This window comes from Pholis gunnellus, assembly GCF_910591455.1.
Source record: "Pholis gunnellus genome assembly, chromosome: 7".
Classification (NCBI taxonomy): Eukaryota; Metazoa; Chordata; class Actinopteri; order Perciformes; family Pholidae; genus Pholis; species Pholis gunnellus.
Window position 1 is genome coordinate 8,664,947 of NC_136533.1, and position 15,557 is coordinate 8,680,503.

The 15,557-nt window shown below is 43.3% G+C and overlaps 1 protein-coding gene across 1 annotated transcript; it reads left to right on the plus strand.

Moving 5' to 3' along the window:
• Nucleotides 1-250: 250 nt before the first annotated feature.
• Nucleotides 251-6,229, plus strand: LOC306698288 (uncharacterized protein). Its single transcript, XM_079162533.1, has 9 exons — nt 251-410; nt 1,360-3,307; nt 3,413-3,527; nt 4,375-4,555; nt 4,670-4,684; nt 4,899-4,982; nt 5,181-5,251; nt 5,408-5,543; nt 5,681-6,229. The coding sequence occupies exons 1-9, from the start codon at nt 333-335 to the stop codon at nt 5,702-5,704; spliced, it is 2,652 nt and encodes an 883-aa protein (XP_079018659.1). The 5' UTR covers nt 251-332; the 3' UTR covers nt 5,705-6,229.
• The last annotated feature ends 9,328 nt before the right edge of the window (nt 6,230-15,557 follow it).

Here is a 15,557-nt window from a genome sequence, read left to right on the forward strand (position 1 = left end):
ATTTCCACGTGGTTGTGTTGCTACCTTTACTTCAGTAAAATATCTGAGTACGAACTCCATCACTGGAAAAAAGTACAATACATGTTTTAATGAGTTTATTAAATGTTGCACGTTGGGACACGATGTTCCTTTACGTTTCATTGGCTTTAAAGTGAGTCGACCAATCCAGAGAGGCCTTGTTCAGCTGCATCCAATAGCAGCAGCGGATGTTGACACCCAGCGGTGGGAAGGGCAGATTGTTGCAGTTGATCATATAGTTTATTTCACTGAGCGCAGACACACGTTGTGGATTAAATCTTTTTTAGTAAGCACCCGGTCCTGACAGTGCGTGGATGGGGGGAAACAGCCCGAGTCACCTCTCTCGTGAGGATGGTGAAGGCGGAGGAGTTAATTTTGTGAAGGGCATTCGGGTGAGTGAAAGCTCAGGGAGAATGCATGGACTTGAAGTGGGAGAAATGAAATATATTAGTGCAGACTGATTCAAAAAGAGAGACCGTCGCTGCAGTGTGCACGAGTGTTTTGTCTTTTTGTTTCATCTGCAATCGTGGCTGATGTTTAATTCTGTGATTCTGTGATATGTAATCCATAAGTATTGATCTCGCCCCCATGTTTGTTGTCACAACACAAAGTCAGGGTCTCTCCTTACGACACAGTCTGCTCTGCTGTTGGTGTTGAATAAAGAAAGGACAGAGTCTGTTGTCACCATGAAAAAACAAATACTTATTACATCTGCTCAAATGATCAGTTATATCATGAATATAACTGCAAATGTTATTTATTTACATTTTTAATAACCTTTAATAATAATTAAAGTAGCTTTGCTTCTGTGAATGAACGCTTAACAATCCTTTGGTTATTTTTAGGCAGTTATCAATCTGTGGCATCTTGTTATTTGGAGCACTACTGGTGACCTCATGCAACATGTAAACTCTAAACTTTTATGGACCAAGTAGCCAAAACATGGGTTGTCCTTTTCCCAACTGCTTTTCTAATAAATAACAAGAATGTGAGGTAGTTCATATAATAAAAATATGTGATTGTGACAAAAAACGTTATTATTATTTCCTAATTTTAAAATAATAATCAATGCTTTTTTTTCTTATATCAGGCTTCCAAAACTGTTATTTTCCCTACAAGCTCTACACAGTAGCTGTTCTGTAGCTCCTCCTCCTGATTTCAGAACACAAAAGTAGAAATTAAACAGAAACAAAGCTGCAAAAACTGAATTTTCAGACCAAAACAACAAAATGAAATCAATTTGGGCTGGTCACAGGCTGCTGAGGGAAAGAAAAACATATTAGAGGGAGAAGCGACGCTGATTAATCTGTATTAATAAGTCTTTGTCTTGTTTCTCTTCAGCTGTCAGATAAAGTGATCCACCGGATGAAACAGTCTTCAAACGTCGTTCCTCAGGTCTCTCCTAATTTTCGCTCACCTGAAACACAAACACCCACTCCAGTTCCCGCCCCCTCTGTCGAACACTTGATGCCTTTTCTGACGCCTCCTCCTCCGTTCATCGCACCACCCACACCTCCGTCAGCGGAACTTTCTCCTGCTGTAAAACTCGTCCCTCCTCCTCCTGTAAAGTTTCACTCCCTGCCTCCTCCACCTATAGAGCCAAAAACTCCACCTCTAATTGAGCCTGTTGTCTCAGACGCCGCTGCACCCGCTGCCCCTCCACCCCCAGCCACACCTCCATCAGTGGAACCTCCTCCTGTAAAGTTTCACTCCCTCCCTCCTACTCTGGAGCCTGAAGCTCTGCCAAAAACTCCACCTCTAACCATTCCTGTGGTAGCAGCCCCTCCTCCATCTACACCATCTCCACAAGTAGAAGTGCCTGTGGAGCTTGAATCGCCTCCTCCTCCTCCACCAGCTGCTGGAGAGCCAATTGTCCTGCCTCATGTTGAATCCTTCATCCTACCTCATGTAGAGCCAGAAACTATGTCTACTCCGGCGATAGCAGAACACGTCTTCGACCCTGTTGTCCTACCTCCACCCGTAGAATCGGCTGTAGCTCTACCTGAAGCTTTAGCTTCACTGCTGCCCTCTGAAACACCTCCAACTACTATTGAGCCTGCTGCTGTCACTCCCACTGTTGAATCTGTTATATTACCAGTGGAAACGGTTCAACCTCCACCCACTGTTGAATTTACACCGGTTGAACCAATAACACCAACCTGTCCTGTTGATTCTGCTCCAGTTGAAGCTCTAGTTTTACCGCCGCAAGTGGAGACGACTCTTGTTGAAGCTGCAGTCCCACCTGCTGCAGTTGAAAAACGAATGCCTTCTGTCCTGGTTTCAGCTGTCAATCTACCGCCTCCATGTGAACTTGTTTCACCTCCTCCAGAGCCGGTTGCAGCAACCTCTCCTCCCCTAGAGCCGGTGGCAGCACCATCTCCTCCCCTGGAGCCGGTGGCAGCACCATCTCCTCCCCTGGAGCCGGTGGCAGCACCCTCTCCTCCCCTGGAGCCGGTGGAAGCACCCTCTCCTCCCCTGGAGCCGGTGGCAGCACCTTCACCTCCTCCAGAGCCGGTGGCAGCACCATCACCTCCTCCAGAGCCGGTGGCAGCACCATCACCTCCTCCAGAGCCGGTGGCAGCACCCTCTCCTCCCCTAGAGCCGGTGGCAGCACCCTCTCCTCCCCTAGAGCCGGTGGCAGCACCCTCTCCTCCCCTGGAGCCGGTGGCAGCACCATCTCCTCCCCTGGAGCCGGTGGCAGCACCATCTCCTCCCCTGGAGCCGGTGGCAGCACCATCTCCTCCCCTGGAGCCGGTGGCAGCACCCTCTCCTCCCCTAGAGCCGGTGGCAGCACCCTCTCCTCCCCTAGAGCCGGTGGCAGCACCATCTCCTCCCCTGGAGCCGGTGGCAGCACCCTCTCCTCCCCTGGAGCCGGTGGCAGCACCTTCACCTCCTCCAGAGCCGGTGGCAGCACCTTCACCTCCTCCAGAGCCGGTGGCAGCACCATCTCCTCCCCTGGAGCCGGTGGAAGCACCCTCTCCTCCCCTAGAGCCGGTGGCAGCACCCTCTCCTCCCCTAGAGCCGGTGGCAGCACCTCCTCCACAGTCGGTGGCAGCACCATCACCTCCTCCAGAGCTCACTTTTGAAGAGCCGCCTCCACCCTGTCACTGTGTGGAGCTGGCCATCATACCGACTGATGCACCTATAAGTGAACCCTTCGTAGAGCCTCTGGCACCACCTCCACCCTCTCCAGCTCCTCCTGCTGAGGAGCCCACCATAAACCCGTCTCTGCCCCCTGTTGTTGAGGACGAAGTACCTGCTGTTGCCTCAGCAGCGCCGCCTGCAGCAGGTGAGCTGATCGCCACGATAAAGATTGATGCAACAGTTTGAAATAAATCAACTTCTTATGCCTTTTTTTTTTTCTTTCTCACAAATGTAATATGTTTACTTCCAGCTTCACCCGTTCCTCCTGAAGTGGTGGAGGAAGAGCTGAGGCAGAAGATCAAAGAGGAGATGCAGATGAGTCTGGAGGAGGAGATCAACCAGAAGAGGCAGGAGCTGCAGCGACAGTAAGGACACATTACTGTCAACGTTTTACTGACTTTCTGTCACATCTCATTATACGTGTGGGAAGATTTTTGTGTTCCTGTCTTTGTCTGATGAGATAAAATAAATACAGATAAATTGGGGATCATTTTTCTACCTGAAGTAAAGAAAGATGCTCGATATACATAGTAAAGCTGAAACAGTTATTGATTTAATTGATTAGTCAATTGATTAATCATTTAAAAGTGTGACAAATTCACTGATTCAGACTTCTTAAATGTGGTTATTTGCTGATAAGTAAATTGAATATCTTTTGTTTGAACAAAACATGGAATTTAAAAACTCTGGGACATTTTCACCATTTTATAAGATACAATTATTGACTATTTGAGAAAATAATCAGCTGATTAACCAATAGTAAAAATTATCTTTAGTTGCACCTTTTAAAACGTAGTAAAATATATAAATATCAGTGTAGTATAAACTGAAAGTGGAGTAAACCATAACAAAAGGAGGTATAAAATACAAACTGTGGGTGTAACCTACAACTGTACAGAACGGTGCATCTATTTTACGAATTATAAACATTTTCAGTATGAATTAACCAGCCAAAAAGTTTTGTCAATCAATCAATTGATTCATCATTTTGTGTATGAAAATAGGGAAAAATGCTCATTTTATATTTCCCAGATCCCATAAAGATGTTGATCAAAAGTTAAAAACCAAAAGATATTCAGTTTACAGTCACATGAAGCAGGAAATCTTGATGAAACTTCTGTCCGTCAACTAATCAGCCGATCATTCACTCTCATGTAATGTATGAAGGATCACTGCTAGCAGAAAGAGTAATGAAATGTGATCTGTGTGAAGGCTGGAGGAGATGAGGGCTCAGGCTCAATCAGAGGCCCGAGCAGCCGCTCGGGCTCAGGTGGAGGAGCAGGTGAGGAAGACGCTGGGGGCGGAGAAGGCGGCGTACGTGGAGAACCTGACGGACTCCATCATGAAGGAGCGAATGAAGACTGGCGACGAGAGGCTGATGGTGCAGCTTTATGTGAGCGCAAGAAGAACATGAATAGTTCGCGTGTCAGGATCTCTCTTGTAAATGTGAAAATCTTTCCTCTTATTGTGCCTCTTTTTCTTTCTTGCCCTCTTTGTGTTGTTTCAGCGGATGGAGGTGAAGGTAAGACGGGAGAGAATTTATACGTGCATGACTCACCTTTTCCACTTTCATTCTGCTCTAATCACACTTCAAATCACAGCTCTGAAGAAAAGAAAGTCGGTTGTTACCCGTGTCACGGCCTGCAAAATATGAATCGATAAAATGTTGTATTTGCATGAATGTGGCTGGTTTAAGAGACGTGATGACGTCAGCAAGACATTTAAAACTCCCACAGGCTCATCAGCTGGAGGAGAGGCAGAAAGAGTTGATGAAACGAGACGCTCTCTACAAGGCACATGTCACAAAACTTGAGGCAAAGGTGAGAAACATTTAGATTATTCCTCATCAAGTTACATTCAAGCCCTCGGGGGGGGGGGGGGGGTCGCTCACCTGAATGTGAATCTCCCCTCGGCTTTACGGTGCTTCACCTGTTGAGTTTCTGCTCGTTGTTTAGCTGTCGGGCTGCTACTTTACTCTTGTGGTTTACTCTCACTCTTACTTTTTACCTCTTTGACAGTGCACTGAGTTTTACAAAGTGACCGCTGAGAGCTTCCAGAAGGGCAAAGAGGAGACTCACAACCGTTTTGCGTAAGTTTGGAGTCACTGTGTTTGTATAAATGCAAAGATGATGTGCAAACATTTTACAGGGCCATGGTAGCAGGTGTAAATCACGGTCCATGGAGAAATATAATAGTATTCACGACCAAACCAACATGGTGTTTGATGTTTGAATGTCTCTCTCAGGCGTTTCGACATCCAGCCGGTGTGCGGTGACTTGCAGAGTCAGATTTTGAAATGCTACAAGGAGAACACGGGAAAGACTCTGTCGTGCTCGAGCATCGCCTCGGCCTACATGCAGTGTGTGGACAACGCCAAGAAGGTACAACTCCAATATATATATATATATATATATATATATATATATATATATATACACATCTACCACTTCTTCACTGCCCGTCACTAACATTGAGTTGTTGTCTGTTGTTTTAACCCCTTTCTGCCCTCTGTGTACAGAGTAAATTGAGCCCTGGGGGTTAATGTGGACCACTTGATGAGAAGGAAAACATCTGGAAGCTTTACTGCTGCAGCAAAGAAAAGTTGACCGACCGATGAGTCACAGGAGAATCGACTCCAGCCTTTTGCATACAGCTGGAAAAAACGTGGTGACGTCATGTTTTCAACCTCTCTGGTTCTTGGGATCATCTTAAAACCAATTGTGCCACAACAATAACAGACGGATCAATTCATTTTGTGTGCTCGTCTTTGTAAATGAGGTGAAGCACACAAAAGGAGTTTAACTTTTGAATTTAAGTAAGGTGTTTGTGTGAGATATATACGGAATGAAATCCTGGTGGATCAATATGTATGTGTGCCTTGAAGTTACAAAAGCTAATTATCAGATTTCAGATGCATGAAAGAACTGTTTAATGAGCAGAATGTGAAGTAACAAAGACTTGTACATGCTTGAGGTTATTGATTCTGTATATAAATTATTTCAGAAGTTTTTTTTCTGATGCATGCTAAGAAAATTAAATCAGTCTCAATAAACTTTGTTGTCGAATCACATAATGTTGTAGTTTGAGTAAAAGTGCACAATTTCTTCTCCGGGGTAAGCCTTCCTCCTCATTACATAATTAAGACAAAGGACTGAACCTTCACTTTATTTTTCACCATTCACAGAAGTCGTGGAAGTTTTTTCAGGATTATTATGGTTACAAGAAATCACTGGAATACGCCTTTAATCTTCCGTCTTTGTATATATCATATAACAATATACCAAAACCTAAAACATATTAAAATAAAAATGTGACATGTACTCTATATGTCAAGACAAAGCTATATATAATAATAAAGAGCATGGAGTACAAACATGTTATGCATGAAATAATGGAAGGTGTGTGTATTAATTTAAAGAAAAACTCCACCACATCTTTACACGCATTCTTAGTTTACTCACCAACCAACCACTTTAGGAAGTTTTAGGAATATGTGCCTCGCTCGAGGATACTTCAGGATTCACACTGGGAATTTTCATGAGAAAATCTTGAATGGGTATACAGTATGTAAAGGAAGATGGAACACAGCATAAACTAAAGATTTAATTTCCGCCGAATACAACTGTGCAATTTTAGAGTGAATATCACTTTGGAATGATGCTATTGCAGCTCAAAACCTCTAGCAAACCATAACACAACGTCTGAACATCACCTGTGCGCACACTGATGCTGAAGCAGAGCAAGCTTTAAGGTGGAATTTTGAAATTGGTCATTTGGGTACATTTAGGGACAATCAGTGCCATTTGCTTTGTTCTGAATCAATCAATCAGAACTGAATACACGTTCCCATTCAAAGAAAACCATAACCCGTTGGTCTATGTGGGCACCTCTCGTCTGTATTGAAAGCTAATAACTTAAGAATGAGTGCAGTACCACAATTCAGCCACCGGGTGGAGACATACATTGTGTTATCACATGGAAGACTGGCTTTTTGATGCTGGAGGAAGACACAGTGCAAATGTTCCTCCATAAAAAATGACAACAGAAAGCTGGAATCTACTCAAAACTGACCCGGAGACATTGGAGAAGCCATTTGCAGCATTGATATCCCCTCAAACACATTTGATCACAAAACCGCAAAGGTAAGCCATAGTTAATAGTTATGTCTGCATTAAGTGAAGTTTATTGTTGCTGTTCTTCGGCTGCTGGCTCAGTGAGTTTTTGGTTGTAGGGTGATAGAATTCATATTGCTCGAATCTGTTTAATTTCATAATTTCATCTTCATAATAATGTTTGTGTGGGTAGCATGAAGTAGCCTATTGCTAGCACCATAGGCATGCATGTACATCGACATACATCGACTCTTACTCTGACCCTTTGCTGTAAGTCATGTTGTCTTTAGTCTTTATTTGAGTCACTGGTGGAGCTCAACATCAGACAGAACACTGATACCAACAATGACACCAGTAGAGGTCCCTCGGCTTCAACTTCAGGCTGCTGGTCAGAACATTTCCTTCCTCATCTGTTATTGACTGAAGATTGTTTTCAGAGTCACTTATTCACCATTCTTCAAACAGCTGGTTGAGTTCAGTGACTTCCAATTAGCTTGTAAATAAGAGTCTTGGTTGCAGCAGTAAAAGATAGTATCTCAATGAGTGGTAGAGGAAGTATTCAGTATGCGAACGCAGCAATTCCAGACTATACAAAATATTCCTTTGCAAGCAAGTCTGGCATTCTAAATGTAACTTGAGCAAAAGAGAAGTATTAAGTGTCATGATTTTTTTTTTGATTCCCTGCATGTTACCTGTTTTATAGTAGTTTCTCGCTGTTTATTTGAAGTTGTGTATCACAATGATCTAAACCTGTCCCCGTTCAGTTGACGTCATGCTTGAGAACTGAAGAGCCTATTATTGAAAAATGCTTGAGCAATAAAAGACAACCTGCTGCTCTCCAACCTAGTGTTTTTATTTATGATCTTGAAAAAGTTGTTGGTCTTTTCAAGATTTATTTTACCACGTGATCATGTTTGTTATAAATCACAATATTTGCCTCTGAATTATAGATTAAATAGAAGTATAGCATTAAATAAGAATATTTAAAGTACAAGTGAATCAAAAGTTATTTCAACACTAGTTTTATGATCCAATCTCGTGTCTTCGTTCCTAATTTCAGTAAAACCACAGTGCAGTTAAATCGAGGACTTGAGTGTCTGTGAGCATGTGAGTGTTTGTCTCATCTAATTTTAGCTGCCATGTCCTGCTCTATATGAAGAGGAAGTAAGCATTTGCATAGACGTGTGGCTGCGTGTGTGTGCAGACATCCAGAGAGAAATGCTGGGTGAAAACTCAAATGTTGGCAATTTGCATGCAAGAGGCTAAATGAAAAGATTACATGCTGTTTATGTAGGTTGAGAAAGTGCCACAGACACGGAAACCTTCTGAATAAATTGAATATTGAATGGTTGTAAAACTAAAAACAAAGCCGCCTCTGTTAGTTAGTAAAATATCAACATTTTGAAGGTAAAGGTGCACAAAAACTGCAAGTTTTAGCCTTTTTATTTTTAGTCTTACTACTCATTCCCGATATTGTTACCACTTTGTTTCATGTAAATTCCTTCACAAAGGACTTTCACAAACAGATTGGATTGAAGTAGACGTGAACGTGTTTTTTTTGCCCTTGCAGCTTACATCCTCATCCACTCGCTGCACAAGAAAAGCCAGGAAAGTAAAACAGAGGTGAAGCTGTGGTCTGCAGACCAGACCTGACGTCAAGTTCTTTCATTAGCCACAGAGGAAACAGCGGCCAAACTCACCCGTGTTTATCTGTGGCTTTTTGTGTTCATGGAGTGGAGTGTGAGGGTAAACATTATGTAATTGCATTTGAGTGCACCCATGCCTTTTGGAAATAGCACTACTCCACATGTGTTTTTGTCTGTGTTTGATCCGTTTTTTACTATCAAACGAGGAACAAACATTTACTGCAATAAAATGCAAAAACGGAAAAATGGTCCTTTTGTGAGCTCTGTTTTCCCAACTTCTCCAGAAACACTTTGTATTATAGAACAGGCTGCTGTTTTGTCTTATTTCACAGCATTCATGGATTGATAACTGACTGGATTGATTCATTGTAAATTCAAAGGCAAATTGAACTTAAAGCTGCTCTATTCTTTAACCAAGATATATCAATATTTCTTAGCATAGTGTCAGATATTCATGGACCCCAGATGTTCTGGCTCTTTGTTTAGGGGATCGTCCTGCTCCCGTCCTGCTCTTCCTGCATGTCGTGTCTCTTCGCTGCTGGATATTTTCACATCCATGGTCATGGTGCAGATCACAGACAGGATCATCTGACCCTCCAGATTGTAGTCAGACACTCTCCATGTGCTCGGAGTCTTTCGTCCATCATGTGAGTGAACAGAGGAGGTGACTCTCACAAACTTCCTCCCCCTCAAGCTCCATGGTGTTGAAGAGATTCTGGGTGTTAGCCAGGATCCCGTATGTGGATCTGGACTGGAGTCACCAGCAGTAACTGGCTGCTGTCTGTCCTCCCCCTCCTCCTCCTCCTCCTCCTCCTCCTCCTCTCTGCTTCAGCTGTTACTGCTGGTGACTGAGAGTGGGGTTATGTTCAGTTGGGAACTTGAGCCGAATTGGCGCACCTTTAGCCTTTCCTTGCAGCACATTTGTTCAAACTGCTCATCATCTGTTCTGGGCCCACTCTGCAGTGAAGGTAAGCAGGCAGCCAAGGCTTTTATCTGTTGAGTCAGAGCAGAAGACCTGAGGTTTGACACTTCCATCTTAATGACCCTTCGCCATATATAGTAACCATACATGGTACAAAATCTATTTGCCCAGTGTTCATTAGTCTCATATTGAACATTTTTGCCATGCTTTTTAAAAAAAGAATGCATCATACCCAAGGTCAAGTTTAAGAAAGTTAAGTTATAGTTAGGGGGGATTTTCACACACTAAATATTACTGTGTTTGAGATGTTAGCAGTCTGACACAATAACCCAAAAACAACAAGAAAATGAGGCGCCTGGGTGGCTATACTCACTGTCACCTTATCACCTACTCAATGTTTTGAGAAATAACACAAAATAACTTAAAATACACTGACTTAAAGAATGTTGAATATCCAGCAGCATCATATCGCAGCTTATCATCAGAATGTAACAGCATGAAGGGCACATTGCTCTTTTGAAGGGAAACTGTTCATCTCTTATACTGTCGGTTTGGGAGGTTTGCATGTGGCTTTGCTGAAACAACAAAACAATGCTGTGGAGCTGCAGGGCTGCATGTACATCAAATGAATCATAACTTTATTGAAACAAGCATCAGCACCTCACAGTATCTATTCGAAGGCATTGAGTTTGTCGTTATGCAATCCTGTCCTTTGGTGGTGGTGCTATAGTGATTGTTACCAAGGACGCATCTGAAGCCTGCAGACTACTTGAGTAGGATTGTTACATAATGCTGCTTTTATTTTTTGTGGATTTCTCTCGTCGCCTTGTTGCCTGCTGAGCCTGAGGGAGAGCATGACGTCTGCTGAGATATTACCACAACAATCCCGCAGGGCACAGGTCATATACACAGTAAGTGCAACGAAATCTACTTGTAATGCACAGAGACGTACAGTAGCCATGCACCAGTACCGTTTTTGCAACCTGCCATGTGTATTGTGTCGTTCTTTCCGCATATATTTGAGATATTCTACTTACCGTCCCTCTTGTCTGCATATCACTCCTGTGACAACCGACCTTTAGCCTTCACCCACCCTATCAGTGATTTTCACACACACACACACAAACCTTGACACCACTCTCATGTTTGTGCCTAAATAGGAAGCTAGAGCTGCTATCTTTTCTTAGCTAGAGGAATAGAAGCAGGTGTTAAAACACAAGTGGTTATTTCACCAGGGGTTTTGTGCGACAAGGTTGTTTCTTAGCAATGTGCCGTGACTTCCTGAAGTCTGTGCTGGTTGCCTGGAAACCTCACTGCGACGTCAAGACACGTCACAAAACCACAACTAAAACAAACAAGACATAACTTGTTAATCAGTGGAGTTTATAGGTGCTGGTATAGGCGAATATTGTTACCTTTGGAAGGAGCCATGGGTAGCTTTTTACCTTGGTTTCCACTCTTGTGCTAAGCTAACCAGCTGCTGGATATAGCTTCATATTTAACAGACAGATGTGAGAGTTGTATCAATGTTCTTATCTAACTCTCTGCTAGGAAGCGATGTCTTGCTATAGCTCTAAGTTCAGCGCACACTGCGAAGTTAAACTGAGCTCTTGACAGTCTCGATATAGCTCAAGTCTGTATTCTGGTTGTCAGAATTACACAAACAGAGAGAGAAGAATAAGAAGAAGGAAGAGATATTTTCAGTATTTGAGTCTTCATAGCAGAGTCGTCTTCTGGTGAGGTGATCTTACGAAGGTCAGGATGTCATGTAGCGGGCGGAGGCCGGCTGTGGGACTGTGGACATCTAGAGAGGTATTCCTCGCGATGCTGCGGCTGTGGATTCACACACAGCTGGAAGGATGCCTAAAAGGGAAGGAGAGGAGGGTGGGAGGTCAGAGGAAGGGAGAGTAGTAGCAGGTGCACGCGGTGCTGTGGGAGGATGCTGGATGACTGACAGCAGGATAAAAGTGTAGATGTTGTTGCTGTTGTGATGATGATGAGGGGTTTTTTGGGGGGGGTTGAGAAGTTGATGTGGTTCAGCCCTCACAACCACTTCCTTTGGCATCTTCACGGCGGACAGATGAAAGGAGCGACTCATCGTGTGGTCAGCTGACTCACCCTATAGGAACGGATACTGGGAAAGGAAACACGTGCTGGGCTTATGTATGCCTGTGTATGAGTGTGTTATGCCTTTGGTGTTTGACAGAGACACAATTATTCCATTTCCCGTCACACCAAAAGAATGCAGGGTAACATTCCTGCTCAGTGAGTCGTGCCCTCTCACCTGCCATCACCATACGGATACGATTTCATCTTTCCCTTTCCCCCTCGGCCGGGGAGTTTCCCAGCTTGTTTGCTTTTATTCATGGAGGAAGTTACGGAGTTCGGGTAAGCTGTGTTGTTCTGCCAATAGTTGGCTACAAGTTGCAGCTTAGTAGAAAAAAACAATGTTTTCTCAATTAAAGGTCAGGAGTCTAATCCAGTCATACATGAGGGGAAACGTGGGGAATTTCACAGCATTTTAGAGTTGGTCACTTACGAGATGGAGGAAATAAATCAGGAGGATTATAATGGATGAAGTGTGTTAGTGGAGTAAATTGCTTGCTTGCGTTGGCGAGAGAAAGGATGCTTTGTCATGCTGGGTGTGTAATGTTTGCATGTCTGTTTGGGAGGGAGCGAGAGAGAGAGAGAGAGAGAGAGAGAGAGAGAGAGAGAGAGAGGTTTTATTTTCTGTTGATTATGATTGTGTTACAAAACGTTACTATCTTCACTGTTTACATCCTCATAACTTTCTGTAAATATAGATATTAATACAGGGCAGACGATCTGCATGTGTGAGTGTTGTTCTGTGTGTGTGTGTGTGTGTGTGTGTGTGTGTGTGTGTGTGTGTGTGTGTGTGTGTGTGTGTGTGTGTGTGCGTGGGAGCCGGTGTTGACTCACAGTTACAATAATGACAGCTCACGCTGACTGTAAGAGAGAGAGAGAGAGAGAGAGAGAGAGAGAGAGAGAGAGAGAGAGAGAGAGAGAGAGAGAGAGAGAGAGAGAGAGAGAGAGAGAGAGAGAGAGAGAGAGAGAGAGAGAGAGAGAGAGAGAGAGAGAGAGAGAGAGAGAGAGAGGGGCTGTGCTCTCTCTGGCATCTCCATCTCATAACTCTTCTGCTGCTTCGTGTGTTCACACACACAAATACATAGAAACACACACATTCATACAACCATGAGGACTACAGTGCCTACATTTCAGTATCATACACTTCAGTCGGAGCAGTCGGAGTGTGAAAATGTCTCCAGGGAGGAAATAAAGCAGTGTGCGGTAGGTGGCGGATGATTTTCAACAGGTTAGTGTTCTTGTTTATGTATTTAAGTTATCCTGTGTTATAAAGACAAACTGTTTTTACTTACACACTCTTGCTGCTTCACAGCTTAATAATTTACCATTTTATTGGGTGTTACAGAAAGTGACGGAGCAGTTTCACTTTCTATTTTTGAACCACAGTCTGTAGCCACGTCTTGAAAAACTTGTCAGCCTTCTTCCATGTAGACGGTTGACACCTTTTGGGCTGATTGGGGGAGGAAGTTAATCTGCGATCTTTTCAGGAGGAGATCCAGCATGGAGGTTTGTTCTCCGATCTCATGATCTCAAATGCAATGGCACAAAGTCTCAGATGTATTCCTGCTGTCTCTTCTCAGAGAAACACATTCTCTCTGTCACTCTGCACTCACAGAAAAATGTGATACCACTTGGTGAGTCTGTGAGATGGATTTTTCAAGGCTCAACGTCCTTCCTTTATATAAAATCATCTTGTGAGTGTCCGTACAGTACTTTCTGTCTTTATTTTTACTGTCATATATAAGTGTTGCATATGTGTGTGCCAGATAACCACATCTGGATCCTGTCCTACATTGGTGCGGGTATATATATATATATATATATAGCTGTAAAGTACATTCCCTGTAAACCTCATTCTGTCATTTAAATCCTGCGTGTGATAAAGTCTTTGTTGGTCTGCACTGATCTCAACCAAGGCCAGACTAATTAACGGTAGACTGTCAGGTCTCTAAAATCCCCTGGTTGCTCATCCTCCAACATCAAATAGAATGACATTTATTTCCATATTTTGACATAAGTAATTCAGTTTCTGCTTCTCTTATGCACTTGTCTTCATACATAAAAATCCCCGTGCTGAGACAGGTGTATGATATCTTGAACAAGAGATGTGTCCGACGCTGCCTCTTCAAAAGCCCAGGAAATATTTTCTTTGACTCGTCTGTCACATGGTTGATTGCCTTAAGTAAAGTTCTGTCAGCACATGACGCACATCTCAGTTTGAGCGTTGCCATCATAGACTATGTGGACAAGGAGGGGATTGACTTTAGTTTATTGTCCTAGACACTTTGGGTTGGGTTTCTGATCCTAACCGCTTCCTGGAGATTCACACTTCCCTTAATGAAATATTTGCTTCCTCGTTGTGATACCACTTCATGAAGCTACAGCCAGCAGCCGGTTAGCTTAGCTTAGCATAAAGCCTGGAAACAGGGGGAAACGGCTAGCCTGGCTCTGTCCAAAACATAATCGACCAGCACCTTTAAAGCTCACTAAAACCACAACACCCTTTGCTTTTGGACGGATTAAACAAACAAGATAAGATCGAGAGCTTCAGAGAGAGCCGGGCTACCTGCTGTTTCCAGTCATTATGCTAAGCTAAGCTAACCAGCCGCTCGCCATATCTTCATATTTAACTGACAGATGTGAGAGCGGTATCAAACCTTTTACATAACTCTCGGCAAGAAAGCAAATGAGTGTATTTCCCAAAATGTTTAACTACTTCTTTGTACTGAAGGAAGCAGGACTTCTATGATGACGTTAATATGTGTCTGCATGTCACAATAGCAAAAAAAATACTTTTTTATAATATATTACAGTATAATTCTTTGGAAATAAATCCTCTCAGCATGGTCCAGCAGTAATTGTTTATGCTTTGCTGCAAAACATTAAGTGCTGTCTTGGAAGGTAAATGCTTCAAATAGTTGTTTTAAGTCACCCAAAGGTCTGGCTGACTCAGGTCTCCCTCACCTGCTGAACTTAAAACTGCTCAAATTCTTCAATAAATACTTCAGGAACCTGAATGTCAATTATCCTTTGCTTGGGTCAACAAGCGTCCAAATTTATGTCATGATGAATAGAAGACCTTTCCACTAGATTCATTCCTTCCTTCCGCATCTCGCTGCCTCACGAGCACATGATTGCACATATTCATAGTGTTTTTTCCTTCCGCCATGAAGCATAATTGCTCTGCTCGCCCTAGCCTTGAACTCACTGAAGCATGCTGAGGAGCATTCAGTGCGACACGAGCATGAGGATGCAACGAGAGACACACCACCTTCAAGAGGAGCTCAGGGCATCGTTACGTTGCAAACATCATATGTTCCGTGACCCTCCAACTGACTCACTTCCGCTCTGAATTCTTGGATGCTTGATGACTCCAGACAAAAATATTTGGGATGATGAGAGATAAATTGATGACCACAGATGCCTCTTGAGGCCTCTCTCATTTAGCTGTGACTCAGTCGTGTTCACAGTTTCGTGATGCAGAGCATTTACCAACAAACCCAGAGGAAGTTAAGAGTTTAATTTCCTCTCACTTAACTCATCCAGGGCTGTTTTGGTGTGACGTGGCAAAGATTGCACCGCGACGAACCTTCTCCTTGAATGGCCACA